This window comes from Talaromyces marneffei, chromosome 3 (assembly GCF_009556855.1).
Source record: "Talaromyces marneffei chromosome 3, complete sequence".
NCBI lineage: Eukaryota > Fungi > Ascomycota > Eurotiomycetes > Eurotiales > Trichocomaceae > Talaromyces > Talaromyces marneffei.
In genome coordinates, this window is record NC_072350.1 from 801,491 (window position 1) to 816,786 (window position 15,296).

Sequence of the window (15,296 nt, forward strand, 5' to 3'; positions counted from 1 at the left end):
GCTGAAGGGGAATTAACTCAAACCGCTCAGCCACGGATTGTTTAATTGCGATCATTTGATTCTCGAGGCCTTTCATCTCATGGACTCTGATAAGTTCATCTTTATTGTTCAATTAAAGGCGGGGATAAGATGAACCTAACGGGGACAGGGAAAGTAGGGCAACTGCTCCGCTGGAAATCGCCCAAATAAGGAAAGGTTGAGTGAGTGCCTTGTTTTTATTGCCTATTACGGAAACATATCATCCATCGCAAACATCTCAGGACTCATCTTTTCAAGAGTTCGTAGTAAGTGATACCGGTTCGCCCGGGTTAATATTCGTCTGTCATTCTTTTATCTGTCTGATCTATTGTCTCCTCAACCCGGATCGTCGTCGTATACCGTTAACAGTATTACGATTCCAGCTAGAGATCGTTATGCAGGGCAACAACCAGCTCCGCGCCGATGCCGAGGGCTGTGAAGAGCGATATATTGCGAACCCATCGGGACAGGCATCCTGATTCGTCCGCGGATGCGGTTCGCGGCTTTGGCATCACTGCAGGGTGTTTTAGTGCCATGCAACTAGGCAGGGTCCCCGTTCGGGGGAGTTGGGGCCAGTAAGAGACAATAACTTTGTTTTAGAGAGAATCATCTAATTTCCTGAATATTCATAACCGACCGGATATGGAGATTGTGCAATGAGACATTTGCTGCTTTCTGAAATTGACCCGGGCCAGGTGCCCTGCGGTATTAATTGATGGGGTACTCGGACTTAGGGCTTGGATCTACCCTAGTTCGTCCAATACGCTAGTAGCCTACTCAGCTGGAGTACAGCACATAAGTAGTTCAGACGAGAGTCCTCCTAAGCCCCAACGGCTTGGATTGAACTTGCTTTTTCTTGCTTCAATTAGGGTGACGGCCGTGATTAACTTAGCTTCTGTGTATTACAGAATCCGGTTGACGATTGGTGTTCTCGTTGCTTCACCGTAGGCGCAGGATTTGGAACCGATGATCTAGTGACTAGCTTCCCAGTTCTCAGTCTTCTGAGATGATAAAGTTTAGTTTCTTTTGATTATGGGATGCCGGTGAGTATAACTAACTCACTATCCAATACAAAAGCAGAAGTTAGATACATAGCTTACGGACTCGGACAAATCATCGTGTCGGTTCGGCAAGTATCAGTGCATGCCGTTGAAGTTAGTCTGTTTGTAGTGTAGTTCGGCTAGGAAACGTCCAACATTGTGTCCATTGGCTTTTGTTTTCTTTTTGCTACCATTTCTTTTTATTGATATTAATGGCTTTGTGCCTCTGAAATATTTCCATAATCGGTTGGATAGGGATTGTAATATTCTGACGTTGAATACATGCATGCGATACGGTGGGTTCAGATGAGGCTCTGCGCGCCAAGGCCCAGCACTGCCCACCCAATTAATTATTGAACTGCATACAAGATTCTCATTACTTTCAGTGTCAAATGAGTCACACGTGCATGCAGCATTATGATGGACACGTATAATAGCCCTTAACAGAGCAAGTCATCGGGGGTCGCCGATGAAACTTTCGTCTCGTTTCTAACACGCTGGAAAGTCGGATATAGTAGATCGGTATCATCATTGACATTGGGCATCGGAGACTCGGTAAAAGTACATAGTAATGAAATAAGGAAAAGCATGACGCTCATAACCAAGCAAAAAAAACCCCACAATTGACTCCTTCACTCCACGCTAAATCTATATCTAATCCCAGGCCTATGAAAACAAATTATGATTAAGAGGAAAACAGGACAACATCAATGAATGAATGACACCGATCGAGTGAGATAGGCTTGAAAGGGCAAACGCAGCCAGCAGCCTAGCCCAGTCTCAAGGCTATTTGGCGACCTAGATCTCAGTTCAATGACTGCAGAACTGAGGATATAAGTTTGGTCTGGTCACGAAGTAGACTTTTGAGGCTGTCAGGTTGGGCTCAGAACCTAGGCTGTCGAGGCAGATAGTGCTTTTCTTTGCGACACCCAGTACAACGATGATGGCCGCACTCCTGGCAGCTGACCTGCCACTCTGAATAAGGCCCATCCTTACATTCCGAGCAGTACCATTTCACCTCCACTTGAGGTCTCTCCACTGGTCGATATACGGGAGTGTATGCGCGGGTCATGTTGAGTTGATGATGTTGAATGGCTGCTTCGGGTGTATAGGATCGGTTGTATAGGAAAGATCGCTTTCGCCTTCGACTGCCGCGGAGGTCTATATAAGAGTCTCCTGAAGTTGTCCTAGTAAAGCGGGTGTTAGTCTTCATGGGAATGTAAAATAGCAAATTGATGAAACAAATTACCTTGAGGGCAGATAGTGCCAAGAATATAGAACAGTATTAAGACACTTCTTTCAGACAGGGAGAAACCACAAATTGGGATAGAGGATGCAGAGACGAAAACAGATTGTTTTTGTTTACCATTCCATCTTGACTGGCGGCACAGCACCTTCATTTTATACATGTCGGGTTGCCATTATGACCACCCCCAAGAGACGAGCAATCTCACGGTGTAATAATCTCACAAAAAGTTGTGGCAATGTTGGGCAGATGCGAGGTCCGCCATGGGTGACGGGCAAGGTTTGCAAGGTTTGCCCGTTTGCCCTCAAAATCGTAGTGCTACGAGAGCGGACAGGCGTTGTAGGCCCTAGGCAAACTCTCAGAACAGTATGGCAGAGAGATAATCCGTGTTTCTCGATTGGTCACTCGAAACCGGGACGGGTCATGTAGGCGGATTTCGCAAGGTCAATCTCGGGGCTGGTACGATCTTCGCTCGTGTTGATGAGGGAAACCATCATATCACAGCTAAAGCGGTAACGCATCTGGAACCGACAGACACCGGCTGAGACTTCTTACTCCCAACCTGCACAACAAAATGAAACAAATCTCATATCCGCTCGAGACAAGTCGGAAATGAGTTATTTCATCCCATGTCGTACGGGATGCTATGCTCATCAGGTCAAAAATCTGATCGGGGCGTTATTTGGCAGACAAGGCTTAACTAGGCAGCGAATAGGTATGACTAAGCGAGGGACCGGTCACAGGCGTGAGTTTTGCCAGCCATTTTGGGACAGCACTGGTCCATGTGGTAAAGAGTAGTTCTGAGTAGATGGATACAGAATTCTCAAAGGATAAATCTGAGGTGATAGTTAGGATCATTGTCGTGGGGTTCATTCCCCTCTTATAAAGTCGACAAGTAGCCTCGTTCCTTAGTGAAATTCCTTGTTGGCAGTCATTCTGCGTCACAACATTCGACATGTGGACATCATGGTGGGGGTACGACAAATTGAATATGTTCCGACTGTCTAGCAGCAGTGCAATGCATTATTTAGTAGCATCGAGGGCATAGAGAATGTATATGTGTGAGGAGGCTGATCAGTTGAGTATCAACTGATACATTACCCCGCACAATTCCCAGCCTCTGAGATAAGCCGAATCCGAATATTATATAAACCCGGCATGTATCTGTGATTGTGAAACGATCTCTGATGTAGTGAAATGCTGTCCTCAGTCAGATCTGCCCGGGATTATAAGACTGCAAACACATACCTAGGATGGTGGCTGACATGATTGGAGAAGAATGGAAGCTGCGGGGGGAACTGGAAGGACCACGTTCAGAGATAATATGGACCCGCTAACAAGCGACTTTCCCCTTGCAAGATTAACCGTAATAATATCCATATCGGACTGGATATATTCAAGCGCCACGTACAAACATGGCAAGTCAAACAAAAGCCGAGATTCTCCTTGTCGGTTGCGGCGGCGTCGGCACAATATGTGCCTACAACCTTGAAGTAGACTCGCAAGCCAACGTTACAGCCGTGCTGAGGTCCAACTATGATGCCGTTGATAAGAATGGTTTCTCCATTTCTTCCATCGAGCATGGCGAGGTGGCTAGCTGGACGCCCAGTAAAAGTGAGACCTCCCCCTTGAGTTTGTCTCGGATTCGTTCCGCTCCATGACTGATATCAATCCCAGTCACACAGACAGTATCTGGGCAGGACAACGTCTCGTTTGATTTCATTGTGGTCACCACCAAAAACATCCCAGATCAGCCGCCGACAATTGCAGAAGTGATTTCTCCCGCTGTTACACGGGGACATACGGTCATTGTGCTGCTGCAGAACGGAATCAACATTGAGCGGCCATTGTTCAATGCCTTTCCCGACAACATTGTCCTATCTGGAGTTTCGATGATCAGTGCAACCGAGACAACGCCCGGAAATGTACGACAAGACGACCCTGATATCTTGATCATCAGTCCATTCCATAATCCCCGCATTTCTGCAGACAAGGAATTGGCTGCCGCACAACGTTTTGTCGATTTGTACAACTCTTCGGGCAAAGGATCGTGCAGATTAGAGCCCGATGTTGGTGACGTACGCTGGCGTAAGCTCATTTATAACGCTGCCTACAACTCCATCTGCGCGATATTGGATTTGGATACTACCTCGATTCGTTACGCAAAACAGCCTTTGAACGACCTGGTCAGGCCTGCCATGTGGGAGGTCTGGAACATTGCGAAGGCTGCTGGGTATCCTCTTCCACCGGAGATAGTGGAAGAGAAGCTTGACATCGACACGTGGTCGTTTTTCAAGCCAAGCATGGCACAAGACATGAGCAAGGCAAGGAATATGTGAACCAACTTTCACGAGTAGTACAAGCACTAACAACTTTTGAATAGGGCAATTTTACCGAATATGAGAACATCGTGGGCGAGCCCTTGCGTGAGGCTGAACGACTCGGTGTTCCAGCTCCCAAACTCACGGTGATTTACAGCATACTGAAAGCTCTGCAATGGAGGACACGAGCGCAAAAGGGTTTGGTAAAGGTTCCAATTGAAAGACCTCAGTCCCTATCTCTGTCAGAAGATAGCTAAATACAGCCGTGATGATCAAATATCCAACATGTTCATGTCAAAAAGAAATATGTGCAGTGAAATGTGAAAACAAGATCCAAAAACTTGTTTATATGTTGCAAAAAACCAACGACGTAAATGTGCAAAAGCGAGAATCGAATGACTGAAGCGAGATCCATTGTGTACTCTGCGTTGCACAACATCCTAGACCCTTTCGGTGACGGCGGAATCCGCCGAGGCGGTCATATAATTCTCTTCGAAGAGACATAATGTTGAAAAGTATATATTGGTGACGTGAATCATGAGTTGCGGGAATCAGAAGATGCAGATCGACCCCAGGAAGGTCGCCAGTGACCGCCTGTCGAGTTCTTGGAGATAGCGGGCGATGCTGGGCCGTTGACATATACGTATTCGCCGTCGACATATTGAGCATCTCCGTAGAATGTGGAGCGGTGCTTGCGTCGTGTGTATCGCTGTTCGAGACGATAGAGTTCGAGCTCTGAATCAATAGTTAGTCTCATGCAGTCGTCATCGAGACAGAGGAAGCCTTACTACTCTGAAGTTTTTCGATGAAACCCATGTTGTCCGATGGATGCTTGACAATTGACGACCGAACGATGAGACTAGCGGTCTATATAACGCAGCCTGTAGTATACTATATATCGTACTGCCGACTGCGTTCTAACCAAATTTTTCGATGGTTGGACGCTCGAGTACTCTAATGAAGTAGTAGTCTATCCAAGGCAAAGAAATGCTAGAAGACGAAGCAAATATTAACCAAGAGAATGACGCAAGAATCGAGATGAGATGTAACATACTGAATCTCGCTAATGACGCTGGATTTAGTTAAGGAATTGTTCCGGAAGCAAGATATGCGTGGTAGCGTGGATGCAGACGACCGAAGAATGTGAAGCCAGAAAGGAACGGAGTAGTAGCGTGGTTAAGTAGTAAGGATTGAACGGTCAAAAGACTCTGGTTGGTAGCTAAGTTAGCTAGTTGGATAATATAGAAGGAGTGGTATAACTAATTAACAATATAAAGAAAAGAGGCGAAAGAGAGAAGAAGATAAGAAGAAGAGGAGTCTCGTGGGAGAAAAACAGTCAGGAACGGGAACGTGCCGCACTGGGCCACAGGGAAGGTGCCATCCTGCCCGCAGTGCCCACTGCCCAGAGAGTGTTCCAGTGGGAAGGTGCTCAGGGGGCCCGTCGTGTGGGGAAACTGCACACAACGGGCAGGGGCGACTGTTCTAGCGCCGGGCTTGCCCTTTCCTGTTTAATTCATTAATTATTTTTCATGCTTCCCATTGATCCGTTGCTCCTGGTGTTGCACCGAGTCGATATGCTACAGCATAGACTCTCCACTCCCCACGAGGCAATCGCAGGGCCCTTATCCAGTCCATATCCAATTATTCCAATGGCTCAACTGTGTGCAACCTACACTGAATGATGATGATGACGACGATGAACACGCATACACTTTGCACAAACAATGCCCCCAAGACCAGAATTGCAGGGCCGCAGAAACGGCAATACTCAATTTGAGAGGGCGAACTTGGCATTATCAAGGTTTGAGCGATAACACCAAAGGGTTAGGCGCATTTCTTACGCGGCGGTTACTGGCCCATTCCACGCCGTAGTGGAAACTACAAACGTTTGTGGCGCGACTTTCCACCATTTGCTTTGCTTGAAAAGGCGGGCTAATGTGCACCACTAGTGCTGTTTCATCGCGAATAATTGCTCGTGTTATTGAACTTATTGAGTCTTTGACTCTTTGCAGTACTCCATACGTATTCGGCTGGTTGAGCGGGATTGGTCTGGGCTTTGAGTTCCCAGTTTGAGTTCAGCATTGAACATGGAGTTGAACGAACCGACAGTTTACATGAAGTGTATATATATATTCAGGGGTTCGATATCCACGGAATGAAAAGTATGGAATATGATCACGTGCCGACTTGCTGGAACAAACCCTAACCGACAGACTGTGGCGCCTTCCCTGTAATTCTATATACAAGAGCTATATGTACAACATCGCAATATATCGCATATAAAACTACGACATAAACTGTACTTGCAGAAAAGTCGAGCTATCATCATTTCTTTGGCTGTGCCGAATCTGTGGGTGCCACGTTCTCAGCCAGTTCTGAATCCGGCCCAAGTTCAAGGTTTCTTTCTAGACCTGCGTCTTGGGCGAGGGATAACTCTTGAGCTGTTTATACCGTTAATTCACTGCCCTTGGCTTCCAAAGAGGGAAAGGAAACACTCACCATGCCACAACGCTGCATAGACACCTTTCATTTCAAGCAATTGTGCATGTGTGCCACTTTCAACAACATGGCCATCTTTGAGAACAAGAATTCGATCACTATCATAGATAGTACGCAGCCTATGTGCGACAAACACACTTGTCCGTGCCTTCTCTTTGATAATACTATTGATGTTCTGTAGAAGAGCCTGCTCTGTATACGTATCCAAAGCCGAAGTCTGTAGCAACAGAAGTCAGTAATTGCAAAAGTGATATATCAATATGCTATACTCACCGCTTCGTCAAAGAATAGCAATGGTGGGTCTTTTAGAATGAGCCGTGATATGGCCAACCGTTGTTTCTCTCCCCCAGAAATCATCATGCCTCGCTCACCGACTGCTGTTTTATATCCGTCCGGTAATCTTTTAATTAATTCGTGTAGGTGTGCTCTCTCGGCAGCTTTCTGGACCTCTTCACTAGTAGCATCTATCCTACCATAACGGATATTGTGCTCGATCGTATCGTTGAATAGAGGCATGTCTTGTGGTACGACACCAATCGACTTTCGTAGGCTCTCCAGAGTCACATCACGCACATCCTGGCCATCAATCAAGATACGGCCCTCTTGAACATCGTAAAAGCGGAACAAAAGCCTAAGAATTGTAGACTTTCCGCAACCACTCGGTCCGACAACGGCAAACTTTGCTCCAGCAGGAATTGTGAAACTCGCGTTTTTGAGAATGGGTCGGTCGGGATGGTATCCAAAGGTCACATTCTCAAATCGGATTTCACCTCCTCGCGACAAGTCCAAGACTTTGGCATCTAGTCGCTCCTTAACGGTGACGTTGACCTTTTGAAGATTGAAAAGTGTCTCCATATCAAGTAGAGACTGTCTAAGCTCACGATAGACAGAACCTAGGAAGTTCAGCGGGACGGAAAGTTGGAAGACCAATTGATTGACCATCACCAAGTCTCCCACAGTCAACTGTCCGGTTGCCACCCCATCCGCTGCAAGATACATCATGGCAGCGAGCGCACTGGAAAATATCATGTTCTGTCCTGAGTTCAAGAATGCCAGAGATGTGGTCACCTTTATAGACGCATCTTCGTACGCTTTGAGAGCTTTATCGTAACGTGACACTTCGTAGGCTTCGTTGTTGAAGTATTTGACAGCTTCGTAGTTGATCAATGAATCGACAGCAACTGTAGCGCCCTTGTTATCCGCAGCATTAGCCTGCCTTCTGAATTTTGTTCGCCAGGCTGTTGTTGTAATGGTAAAGGCAGTGTATGCGACCATAGTGGCTGCTGTGATTGCAGCAAATCGGAAACCGTATTGATATGTCTAGAGAAGTTAGTTTATCTTCTATATCTATCCGCCAGACAATGAAAAGCTTACCAAGATGCCGCAAACCATCGAAATCTCCAATGCAGTCGGAAAGACATGAAACACCATGGATGTCAACAAGAAGCTGATACCCTTGGTTCCTCGGTCAATCGCTCTTGTAAGACCACCAGTTTGCCGACTCAAATGAAAGTTCAGGTCTAGACACAGTAGGTGATCGAAAACATTGCCCGCAACTTTTCGAATCGCTTTCTGCGCAACGCTGGCGAATACAGCGTTTCTCAATTCTTGGAATACTGTAGCGCCAATTCTTGTCGCTCCGTCTGCAGATGCAAGTTAGATCATGGCCCATCTCCTTATGAAATCCAGAGCTTACAGGCTAGTATCATGGACCCTGCCACTGTCGATGCAGTGCCGCCCACGGTTGCGAAATCGATGTTCATCGAGTCGACAATATTTTTGAAGTAAAACGGAACTTCGACGTTAAGGACCTATGAGACGATGCGTTAGCCCATACAGACCGCTGAACTTATGCTAATTAAATTTAATTACCTTTGCTCCAATCAACAGCGAGAGAGCTGTTCCAACTCGCAACTTAGTTCCCCAATCACCCTGCGCCAGTTTAGCCAAAATTCCACGGTCCATATCGATTACTCCATACCTTCGGCCACAAGTACTTTGCTAAATCTTTCATAATGGCCCAGTCTGCCTTCCGTTGCTCTTTATTTGTAGCTGCGCTTGTATTGAGAATATCTTCTGTCTTCTTCACCGGAGTTGATTTGGTCTCCGCGACCAATTTCTGAACGCCCGGTCCATCGTTCTTTTTCGTCGTGTCCGTAGCTATCGAAGCTATTTTCGATTGTATTGGAGGAGTAACCGTGGGCTTCTGATTGTTTCGTAACGGGCGACTTGTAGTTAGGATTCGTAGTTGGTTTTGATTTCTAATACGAGGGAGTCCATAGATGCCTTGCGCTCGATGCGGCAGACGCCCACAAGACGATCTGACAGCTCGAGCAAACATCGTGCTGATAATTCCAACCTATACTTTTCGACTCGAGAATGGAAATTGGTAGAGAATCGCAGCTCCAGAGGCAGTCTTCAAGATGCCAATTGCGCAATTATCGGCGCCAGTGGGGGCATATCACGTACTCCGCATTCGGCGATTAGAGATGGTGAAGGTATTGACGGAGGGTATCGAGTACGTCGGGGCTCATTTTATTCCAAGCGAGCTGTATAATATTGACAAATGCCAAATTCCACAGAAAGAGTGACAATCCCTGTGTAAGGGCCCGTGGGAGAGAGAGTTGTTTTTTTTGAAAGTGATCGAAGAAAAAGGCACCTCCGTCCCGCAATGAAATTCCGCTCGCCGGAGCTTGCCTCGACGGGCCGGTTTTAGCGCGTCAACACGTTTACGTTGCCGCAGCCAAACTGACGTAGGGCTAAGAAGAAAAAAAAAAGAAACGTCAACTGTTATCAATTCTTTAACATCACGCCCATGCTTCTGCCATTGCCATGCGCCTTACTCTAGGGAAAGGTGCGACGGTCGTTTATAGGGCCAGGGCCGGAGCCTGTGCCACTAGACGGCATGGTGTTAGAAACCTCCGGATCAAGGCGGCGCCGTTGGGAGAACTGACTGTTGTCAATGGAGTGAATCTACCCATCTCGAGCACACCTAGCAGTGCTTCTTCGGCTGGTATGTTTTTTGGTCATTGCCTTGAGAATATTTACTAAAGAGTAGCTGCTCGACAGATGCCAAATTCCACGTTGTCGGCACCCCATATTCAATGCTCTCAGTTTCTTTATCCGCATCGCAGAACCTGTATACTCGACGAGGCACATTGGTAGGATTAAGCGGGAAAGCAGACAATGTATTTGAACCTGAAACATACCAATTCGACGCGATGAACCATTTCTGACGTGCGGGCGATTAGGTGATATCGACATTGAGCGTCCTCGAGCCCTTGCGTAGGGCGGTCTTCGGAATTCCATTCCTCTATCAGAAAATATCGTCTCCTAGTCCGATCAAAGCTTTGGTCTCAGTTCAGTCACCCGTTACGTCTTTTGCTGTGGTACACCTGGATGGAACAGTGGATTGGATGATAGTCCAAAGACGAGCATTGCTTGCATGGACAGGACACTCGTTGAACATCAAGCCCAGAATCAACAGACACTTGGTATGCGCTTACACTTTGTTAGGAGTTATCGATTCTAACATCTGCATTACAGAGCGTAACGAACTGGGGTAGCTCCGAGGTTACAGGACGAGGCCTTTTGGCTCTCGTTGGCAGAGGTCAAGTATACTCGATTGAACTGAAGGCTGGAGAACAATATATCGCTCATCCAAGGTATGACTGAACTATCGCGGGAGATATGAAAACAACGCACGCAACTAACTTAACCAGCAATGTTGTCGCATACACATTAGCATCCATGCCGCCTCAACCGTATCGTTTCAAGTCAACCACATTACGCTTCCAAATTCCAGGCTTAGACATTCCTGAACTACTACTCAAGTCACGATACATCCGTGACTTCACGGCTTCTGACACATGGAAGGCTTCTATGAGGATATTCCATAATGTTCGCACATGGGCACGAAGGACAATATGGGGTGATAGGGTAGGCTTTCCTGCTCCTCAAAAACCACAAGCATGGACTTATGAATTGAATCTAGCTCTTTCTCCGATTCGAGGGCCCCGCCACTCTCCTCGTCCAGTCTCGCGGAGCCCGTGTACGCGATATTATGAGCGATAGGGAAGTCAACGAAATCGCCGACACACCTGCCGGCACCACATTCAACGCCATCAACAAACTCACCGGTGTCACAAAAGAAGATAAAAGCGACTATCAGCGCGCTGCTGAAGAGGCCGTATCACAAGCACCGGTGCCGTCCAGAACAGTTGAAGGATTAACACAAGAACTCAAGGGTGTGAGTCAGGCTATTGCCATTATTCGCGATGGTAGGGTTGAGTTCGAGACGTTCAAGTCACAGAATGATGATGCTAGGAAGTAATTAACGATCCTTTTGCTTTCCTCTTCAATTCCATATCTCTCATTCTTTCTCCACTTGTGTGTTTCTATTGTTATACTAGCTGATTGACCTTTCATTTGTCTACCTCTATTCTGGTTTTCCTTCGAGCCATAGCACGGCTTTGAGAGGCCTTGAGAATAACGATGTACTATAGATCTTCTGACTGAAAGTGAGTTTTAAGTTAATAACAATTCTCCCTAGGTGGGCTTGTAGTCTTATATTGCTAAGGAATTACAATGACTTGTAGAGACTTTCATTCCACAATGTAATAAGGTATTTAGCGAGCCCCACGACATAAAATTGGACAGTCATGGAAACAGCATCATGATAATATCAACCAAGAAGAGACATTAACATATAGAAGAAAAAGAAAAGAAAAGAAAAAGAGTGACAAATATTCGTCCAAGAACTACTCCAGATCCAATGCAGAATTATTCTTAAAGAGAGACTCCTCCCAAGCGTTCATCGCAAAATAGCATCGACATACACAAGTAAGATATGACCACATCAACTCAGATGGGCATTTCCGAGACTCTCCAACATATCATCAAAGTTCTCTCCGAATACGGTTCCCTTCTGGTGGAGTCCATTACTAACAGGTGTCTTCTTCTTAGGCGACACGTTTCGTGGTTTTGGCTTGACTTGCTGCAAGCCACCCTGGCAGAGAGAGCATCTTGCTTTGGCTGGATCAATGCTCTTGGAATGCCTTCCGTATTTGTGACCACAGTCGATGCAGAGCCAGACGTATTTGTAGTCGATTTCATACGAATGTTTGGTTGTGACTTCGATGGGATAGTGTTTGTAGGTGGGGTGCCGTTTGACTGCCTCGACGCATTTTCGACCCCATTCTTTGAAGCTTGTTCCATGAGGTTGATCGCGAATTTTCGAAATCATATAGTTTGCAAGGTGGCAATATTCGTGTGCCAGTGTGTTCAACAGCCGGTTCTCGTCGTCGATGATTCGCTCAGCAAGCTCGATAGAGGCATGTTGAATATATCTGAAATCTCCTCCTGCCTGTTTGATCTTTTCCTGCTTCCACTTGGCGCGTCCCGCAGTGCTGCGTAGTGTCTTGCTCCATTCGATTTTGACTCCTCCCGTGCTCTCTGAAAGTTCGTTGATTTTCCCACCCGAAATAGCCTCGTCAAGTGCTAGCAAGAAATCCTGTGCGAGTCGGGTTTTTCTGTCGTCGAACTCCTTTCTGCGCGCTGCTACTGCTTTTCTTTCGGCAATCTCTGCCTTCTTGATGGCAGTTTTACTAGGACTCCTGCTGGGAGTTCCAACATTCAAGTCTTTGACTACCGGCACGTTGTCTGTGTCTGCACTGAAATCAGCCTTGTCGACCTCCTCCAAGGCACGTAGACGCGCTAGCGCCCTGCTTCTAGTCTTCTGCTTGGGAGGTGACCACTGATCATTCCAGGCATTGGTGAGTTCCTGGCTCCAGAAAGCATCAGAGCTTGGGCGATGAGGTGATGGTGGTATTTTGGTTCCAGCTTTTGACGGAGATAGCCGTAATGCTTTCGTGGGACTGCACGGGGGAGTCTGCATTTTGTTCGTTTGCTGTTTTCTCGTGGATCCAGGAGACGATGTACTAACTTGATATTAGAAAGCTTTCTTAACGGGGTAGGAGTTAAATTTACATGGAGTTGATGCTCTCACGAAGTGGGCTTCGTTTGGCGTTGGTGTACTTGGTGGGCTCACTTTCTTCGTTAAGTTCCTCATTAGGTAGTAAGCGAGTAAATGGGGAGGAGAAGCGTGTAGGAGTTTGCTTGTGAGAAGATTTATGGGGCGGGGTTGCCTTTGTGGTGGCCATTGAGTGAGTTTCGTTTGTGATGTTGAGTTTTTGTGTTTGTAAGCTTATGCTCGAAGCTCGAGGTTTCCGTCCCCTCAGGAGCCTTTTTCGTGTGGGCTTTGGGGTGGGAGGTTTGACATCCTCCTCCTCTTCTCCCTCTTCGACGAGTCCGTCATCGTAGTAACTCAAGTCTTCATTATCACTGACAATGAAGTTATCTAGAGAGTTGTACCCATCTGAGTCTTCGCTCACTTCTGACTCGGAATTATCTGACTCCTCTTTTGACTTTGGCTCTCTGTATCGCATAAAACTGGGCTCTTGTGACTCTGACTCAAATCTTTCTTCATGTATAGCTTCTCCCAGCCTGTTGTCTGTTTCTAGGGTTGTGTCTTCGTGCAACCCAGTTTCCTCTTCTTCTTCGTCATCTTCTTCTTGGTTGTCGGACACTTCCTCGGCCTCGTCGTCAAAGAAAAGGTTCTCTTTATCTGAACTTTCTTCTTCCTCTGATTCGCTGCCGGATCGTGACCTCCTTGACGAAGAACCGCTACTATCTTGAGATGCACGCTTCGATAGGCCCGAAGTGATTGAATTCGAATGTGTAAGATTCAGCGGTGCCTTGGGCTTTTTCTGGTTTGTACGTGGAGATTCAGTGAACGGATCGGCGCTTTCTCCTTCGTCGTTGTTGGACTGCTCTTCATCTTCGAAGATCTTGAAATCGGAGAACCCATTGCTCTTTTTGTTCTTTTGCTTGGTCTTTGGTTTTAGTGGCGATTGTATGGTTCTTCTATGGAATGTTGAGGTTGTGGATGTTGTCTTTGTAGTGCTGGGACTTTGACGTCCATAGAGGACTGTTGGGTTGGAAGCATTCAATCGTGCCATGTCGTATTGCCAGGTAATATGCAATTTTTATGACGCTGCGACTATCATGCCATGGATGAGCCTGTATGTATCAACTCCAAGTTCACCACCAACGGCCGTTGACTCAGCTATCAATCGATTCTTGAGTGGTGTATGATGTAGGTACATGGGAAGGTACCTAGGTACAGAGGTAATTTGTGTTTATGGGCCGTGGTTGGCGGGACAACGCCACCTGGCCGAGGATAGTACAACCGATAACGACAGCATATGAATTGATTGGCTTCGATATTGCAGTGCTTACAGAGCAAATATTACCTCATTGTCGGTTTCGCTAGAACGCTGTCTCAATGCGTCCACGGTACTGCGGTCTTTGTTCGATGTTCGATGTCGACTGCTTTCAGTGTTGGTGATCTCAGGAATATTTATTTTGATGGAAGCCGCTCTGGTGGATGAATATATATATATTGTGCAGCTTTGATGAGACGAACATCTCAAGCTTGAGCAACATCCTGTTACTCCCCAAAACCCCTCTACACCCAAAGAAAGAAGATCCATACACGTCAAATCCATGGAACAAGGCAGTACATATGTAGGTAAAACAGAAGGATTCATACATAAATAACCTTAGCAACCAGTTCACGCACGATCCACGGATATGTAACCTAATCGACAAATTAACCAACAAACACTATAGTTAGTCACTGGGATCCTTACAGAGGTTTACGACGAGATAAGCTTCCTGGAAGTCTTGGCGGAGCAAGGCCTGGAAGAGCAAAATCATCCCTAAAGTCGTTATTGGTACTTGAGCCCATATCGTGATGATGGATACAGTCTAAGGGTTACGGAGTTCGGGGTTTTCCAGCAGACGAACTCCAGGATTGATTTCAAATAGACACCCAAAAGAAACTCAATAGTGCGGCGTTTTCTTAATTGTGATGAAAGTGATCATTAGCTTGTTTCAGACGTCTAAAGAAGAAATAAAAATATATGTGGATTATGAATATGCGCCATGTATCCGAGCCCCTTTTCCCCCATGTCATCGATGTCATCACCAATAATCCGTTACAGGGGATGATGCACTTTAACGGACGGACATCCGGACGAATATGGCGTTCAGGTCGGCGTGTAGTTAAAGCCGACCAACAATTCAACCCGAGACAGTGGCAGTATGAAC

General features: G+C 46.5%; 5 protein-coding genes across 5 annotated transcripts; 2 read left to right on the forward strand and 3 right to left on the reverse strand.

Annotated features, from left to right (window-relative positions):
* Positions 1 to 3,719: 3,719 nt before the first annotated feature.
* EYB26_004041 (uncharacterized protein) lies at positions 3,720 to 4,882 on the forward strand (the record flags this gene model as incomplete). The annotated part of the gene is made up of 3 exons (XM_054263335.1): positions 3,720 to 3,918; positions 3,982 to 4,628; positions 4,688 to 4,882. The coding sequence occupies 3 exons, from the start codon at positions 3,720 to 3,722 to the stop codon at positions 4,880 to 4,882; spliced, it is 1,041 nt and encodes a 346-aa protein (XP_054119310.1).
* Positions 4,883 to 5,160: 278 nt separating this feature from the next.
* Positions 5,161 to 5,441, reverse strand: EYB26_004042 (uncharacterized protein; the record flags this gene model as incomplete). The annotated part of the gene is made up of 2 exons (XM_054263336.1): positions 5,161 to 5,360; positions 5,414 to 5,441. 2 exons carry the CDS (start codon positions 5,439 to 5,441, stop codon positions 5,161 to 5,163), a joined length of 228 nt encoding a protein of 75 aa, XP_054119311.1.
* Positions 5,442 to 6,950: 1,509 nt separating this feature from the next.
* Positions 6,951 to 9,465, reverse strand: EYB26_004043 (uncharacterized protein; the record flags this gene model as incomplete). The annotated part of the gene is made up of 7 exons (XM_054263337.1): positions 6,951 to 7,066; positions 7,125 to 7,341; positions 7,398 to 8,444; positions 8,499 to 8,767; positions 8,821 to 8,935; positions 8,997 to 9,056; positions 9,106 to 9,465. The coding sequence occupies 7 exons, from the start codon at positions 9,463 to 9,465 to the stop codon at positions 6,951 to 6,953; spliced, it is 2,184 nt and encodes a 727-aa protein (XP_054119312.1).
* A 491-nt stretch (positions 9,466 to 9,956) lies between these two features.
* EYB26_004044 (uncharacterized protein) lies at positions 9,957 to 11,457 on the forward strand (the record flags this gene model as incomplete). The annotated part of the gene is made up of 6 exons (XM_054263338.1): positions 9,957 to 10,137; positions 10,194 to 10,312; positions 10,376 to 10,618; positions 10,671 to 10,789; positions 10,847 to 11,063; positions 11,119 to 11,457. The coding sequence occupies 6 exons, from the start codon at positions 9,957 to 9,959 to the stop codon at positions 11,455 to 11,457; spliced, it is 1,218 nt and encodes a 405-aa protein (XP_054119313.1).
* Positions 11,458 to 11,982: 525 nt separating this feature from the next.
* Positions 11,983 to 14,143, reverse strand: EYB26_004045 (uncharacterized protein; the record flags this gene model as incomplete). Its single annotated transcript, XM_054263339.1, has 2 exons — positions 11,983 to 13,063; positions 13,113 to 14,143. The coding sequence occupies 2 exons, from the start codon at positions 14,141 to 14,143 to the stop codon at positions 11,983 to 11,985; spliced, it is 2,112 nt and encodes a 703-aa protein (XP_054119314.1).
* Positions 14,144 to 15,296: the final 1,153 nt, after the last annotated feature.